Source organism: Orbicella franksi, chromosome 1 (genome assembly GCF_964199315.1).
Source record: "Orbicella franksi chromosome 1, jaOrbFran1.1, whole genome shotgun sequence".
Taxonomy (NCBI): Eukaryota; Metazoa; Cnidaria; class Anthozoa; order Scleractinia; family Merulinidae; genus Orbicella; species Orbicella franksi.
The window spans coordinates 35,587,148-35,592,427 of record NC_138145.1 but is presented as its reverse complement, the minus strand read 5'-3'; the positions used below and the strand labels follow the sequence as shown (position 1 = coordinate 35,592,427).

General features: G+C 37.9%; 1 protein-coding gene across 4 annotated transcripts in view; it reads right to left on the bottom strand.

Annotated features, from left to right (window-relative positions):
- Positions 1–634: 634 nt before the first annotated feature.
- Positions 635–5,280, bottom strand: part of LOC145480561 (nephrocystin-1-like) — a 109,968-nt gene continuing 105,322 nt past the window's right edge. For all 4 annotated transcript variants that reach the window (XM_081458823.1, XM_081458813.1, XM_081458832.1 and 1 more), the window contains 4 exons: positions 3,520–3,632; positions 3,100–3,173; positions 1,898–2,014; positions 635–1,562 (listed from right to left, as the gene is read on the bottom strand). In XM_081458823.1, coding sequence (XP_081314949.1) covers positions 1,548–1,562; positions 1,898–2,014; positions 3,100–3,173; positions 3,520–3,632 — 319 coding nt within the window. In that variant the 3' untranslated portion in view covers positions 635–1,547. The remainder of the gene's footprint in view (positions 1,563–1,897; positions 2,015–3,099; positions 3,174–3,519; positions 3,633–5,280) is intronic.

Below are 5,280 nucleotides of genomic sequence, written 5' to 3'. Positions count from 1 at the left end.
ATGGTGTTTCGTTTCCGGAGAGGTATTCAAAGTCTGAGAAAGGCCGGGGTTTTGATATCTTGAGCATGAGAAGTCCTGGGGTGAGGGGGATATGTGCTAATGCGCCAGCTTTCTATCACGAATGCCGTTCACGAATGCCGTTCTCTGATTGGCTACGCTACTCACTACTACTCTATTCTGTGATAGATAGTGAGTAGCGTAGCAGTGTTCCCTTGTTAACAAAACGACGGCCGCTTCTCCGCGTTTTCGAAATGTCTGCGAAGAGGATTTAGATTAAGTTTTGAACGGCTAGTAGATTTATACTAAAACATTTAGATTATTCGCTCTCGCTTTCTATCGCGTGATAGTTGACTCGGACTGCGCCTTCGTCAACTATCACGCGATAGAAATCATAAACATAATCTAATTATTTAATAGGAACACGATTTTTAACCAATGAGCGCGCGTATTTTCTTAGGACTGTTTTCCAATGAGCAATAGTTTGCGGACGGGGTCATTTTGATTGCAATGCAGTCACGATGATACGTTTGTATTTAATTTCGATCAAGTTTTGCTTTTCTTTGTTGTGTATTGTAATGTTCTTAAGTCGTTTCATATTTCACTTTAGTTGTTTGCTTGAGGGCCACTGATTTCTAACGGAACTGTTATGTGTAGACTTAGGGTAAATAAAGTATATTATTGCTTTTATTATTACATACTGTGGTCGCTATTTCTTTTCGCACTGGCGAAGAATCCAAAGTTCAATCTTAAAGTATTCCATTATTAATATGATCTGCTCACGCAAAGAACAGATTAGTACATGCATGCTTGGAAGGAATGCATGATTTTCAGGAGTGCGCGTCTGTTAGTAAATCTTGTAATTTTGTCTTGCATATATAACAAAAACCCAGAAAACACACTGAGGAAATGCGCGCAGGAACGCAAAACGTGCACAGAGCGTAACACACCAGAAAACGCGCTTTAACAGGGGTACAAAATGCAGGGAGGAATGCACAGAACTAACGGACCAGAGGAGGCAATTAAGAAGTCTCGCCACACCCAACAAAAAATGCAGAGGGTGTAGGAACTTTAATTAACGACGAAACACACGATAGAATGCATTAGGCTCGCATTTTCCAACTGGACCTGGTTATGACAGGTTTAAATATTTGAAATGCTTCAAGCTATGGAACCGTCACGTCGCCTTCCTCAAGTGAACACTGAGTGCTGGTTGTCACGAGGTCTACATTGGCGGAGGTCACGTGAAAAAATACATCGGTACAGGAACACGGTCTCGATTGAGGGTTAGGGCCTGGCACCGGATTTCAATCGCCTCCTTTATACTTGTTCCAATGTCAACTCGAGATAGTGCTTCACAAATTGCCTGCGCGGACAGTCTTGTAATAAAGTTTGCTGTAGTACGCCAAGTAACCGTGTGTTCTCAAGTGTCAAGCTGCCGCAAGTTTTGATAAGTCGAGAGTGAAGCGGTCTACATTGAAAGGTTTGTTAAGTCTATCAGAAGAGAGTAAACTTTCTAGAGCAGTTCGTTTGTACCAGTGGTTAAGAATTCAAAGAAGCCGTTCCTAAAAAAAGAAAATAAAAATAATAAATGGTTCTTCTGTATGATTTAATATGGCAAGGTAAACAGGCTTGCCATACGGTCTGATTCAAAAATTTTCAGCGAAAACAACTTTGATTGTAAGCTTTTCTGATCCAATTCAAATTACACTCAATACCATCCAGTTATCTGATATATAATACTATTTTTTTCCAACAGGAGAATTTGAGATCCTCCTATTCCCTTCATGCGACAGAAATTGGAGTTTTGGGCAGCATTAAAGAGTTAACTGACATTTAAAGCAATCAAGAAGGAAATAAATACATCAACAGTTTGAAACTGAGAAGACAATGTCCTCACCTTTTCTCTTTCGTCGTTACCCCAGATGTACGGTGGCAGTTCAGCGGAACTTAATATTGGGAAAACACTGTCCATGTAAACCTCCCTGAAGAATCTCCTCATGTGTGACCCGTCCCTCTAAACAAAACAACAAACCACAAATAAGCCACGTACAATATATCAACATTTTAACATGGCTCCGAGGTTTTCGGGTCATTGTAAATTTTTTAAGTTTCTTTTGTCTCTCAATTCCCAAAAGAGACTTGGATACAAAGAAAACAAAACCAAATATAGAACGCCTCAGAGCTATGCTAGAATATTGATATATCGAACGTGGCCTATTGTTAATGAGGACAACATTTTAGTATTGTATAATGTTTAAAATAAAGAAAAGCATTAATATCTGTAGAAAACAAAATATCTGTAAAAAAAAAAAATCAATATCTGTAGGGGTTCCATGAAAGAGAACGTTCAGAGTGAAATACTATTTAACAACAGGGTAACAGTAGTTTCTAACAAAAGAAATTGAATAAGTTACAAAATAAATTGACTACATCTTTAATTTAACTTTCGTTTGTTCTTCTCGTCCCAGCGGCGCTGTCAAAATTAAAAGTATGGTAGTGCTCAATGCAGCTGTTGTAAAGTTTTATATGAAGCGGCATTTAATTTTCAATATTATAAATTATATCGTTTGAAATACACGATTTTAAAATTGGAGACTTTTAAGGCGGAAAGTGACGATATTACAAACTCTCAAAGTTGCGCTCTTTTGGCCCAAAAAATGTCTAGGGGAATGGGTCTAGTTGAGTCAAATCACAGAGCAGGACAAATCACCACAAAACAAAGCAAAACAAAACAAAACAGAACAGAATAGAACAAAACAAAAGCAATGAAGCAAAGAAATACAGGTATCAACTAAGAGAAAACAATAAGGAATATAAGTTTAAAACTTTCACCAGAATGGCACATTTGATTTCTTAAAATCCTGTCACAAAATCGCTCTTGATGAATTGCAGCCTACTTCTATCCTTGTAATCTTGTACTTTTTCACTAAAATTGCTTGTCTTACTTTGATCTGTAGAATCCTTTAACCAATTTGCTTGTATAATCACAGGCATTGGCAACATGACATGGAATTTTGGAAGGATAACTTGCAATAATCAGCCGGGACACTCCCTTTTTTACATCGTTAATGTGTGCTCACGTGATAGCCACATGTTTACCTTAAGAGCATCCATGACGTCACTGGTATAAAGAATTTTGCGAAATGTCGATATCACAGCATCCATAATAAAGCCTGAAACACGAAACAAAAACACGTTTCAGCAAAATGAATTGCATAAGTTAAGCTTTCTTTGTGCCTGGTGAGAGATTGCTATGTTTGCTTTATTTAAACGGAGTGAGAACCAATTATTTCCTCGATAATAAGAAAAAAGTCAAAGGTCTGAGCAAGAGGCTTTGACATTGCACATGCACACAGAGCATTCAAATAATAGACTGTTTTCGATAATATTAAAATTCAGCTTGGAAGTGAGGCCTAGAGAACACAAACAAAGGAAAATGAATGACATGTTTATTCATTTATTTTGTTTGTGTCCTCTAGGCCTCACTACCAAGCTAATATATCGACAGTGACTTGTTACCTGCAACTTGTGAGGCGCGCCCTTCATCCATTATAACCTTGGTCAGCAGTTGCCGGTACAAAGAAATGGATTGAGCGTACATGTGACATGTTAACAAGGTGTCCGGTAACATGCTACAAAGAGATACAAAATAGCAACTTATGAAATATTGTCACTGGTCAATGACAGCAAATAGAGAAGAGTAAAACAAAAAGCAGAATATTGAGATGAAAACCTGGATTATCATGCTTGCATTGATACATCATCATAACTCAATTCGTCCCCCCACCATCCCCCCCCCCCCAAAAAAAAAGCACATTTTTCAGGCTGAGTCAACCACATACAATTCCTATAAAATACCCTATTTTTGTTAAAATCATTCAGAGCTAACTTAATATATTTAGAAGACTGAAAAATTACAGAATATTGGAAAAAACCGTCTCAACAACCTTGACTTTTTATAAATTCAAAATGTCACGCAATATCATTTCCATGATGTGGCAAAGTATAAAAACATTTTACCGAAAAGGAGTATAAATATTAAGGAGTTTAGGCCAAAATGAGGAATATATCTGCCTGTCATTAGATGAGGTGTTGCCATAGTAACGACCTTATCCAAAAATTGACAACCAAAACTAAGCCTTACTTTAACAGTACCCATACTGGTAACTCTCTACAGGGAAAACTTTAAGAGAAATTAACGAAGTTTCCTTTTCTAACTCGCGCTCCTTTGGAAGAGTGTTCGTAAATACTCTAGGAAGCCACCTTAAGGACGTTCGCACTAATTGTTTCTGCGCATCCTTACTGCGAATGCAAATTTACAAGTCACGGCATGCATGAGAGCACGTGCTAAGTAATAAAATAAGCAGTGATAGGACAGATGGCTATTGCTATAGCTTTGCCTGGATTTAACGATCTTGGACGTTCGGTGACCCCTACTTTTCTTTCCAGAAACAGATTTTATTTACCATTATCTCCACATCGTCCAAAATTGAACAAAAACTCAATGTGGAAAGTTAAAAAAAATTCAGGATTTCTGTCCATGGGACATCGGATCCTGCCATTTTGCGGCTGCAGGGCGCGTGAAACTATGGTCACTAAATGCGAACTTGTTCCTTAAGGAACCTCACCAGTTAACTAAATTCACTTAATAGGTCCACTGAAACAATATTTGGCAGAGAAAATTTCATTTCAAAGATCTACTTGCAATATTTTTGGGCTTACAGACTCTGTGGCCTTATCCGCTAACGAAGCCCAATTTTTTCAGATTTAGGGTGTTCTTTCGTGCATGTTCTCTCCAAAACGAAGTCAACCCCCATTTTTTTTACATTTCTGACATAATTAACTCATCATGTTACAGTGGTAAAAGTCTCAGAAAAAAAATCAATGTTGGAAAATTTTTGCACGAAAGTCTGGCTTAACGGGATATAACTAATTCCGGTGCGGAACTCATGGGAAAACTCTCGATTGGTTTAAATCATATTTGACTAATCGCACACAACGGTGCTCCGTTAATGGCTTTCTCTCTGACTTAACTACTCTTAAATGTGGTGTGCCACAGGGAACCATCCTTGGTCCTCTTTTATTTCTAATTTACATTAACGATTTGCGTAACTGTCTACCGTTTAGCGTACCTAGAATGCATGATGATGACATCCACATCACTTATGCTGGTTCTGATTTGCGTCTGATTCAGTCTAGTCTATGTCACGACCTTGAAAAGCTAAGCAAATGGCTTGTGTCTAACAGACTTCCCTTGAACGCTACAAAAACGGAATTTAT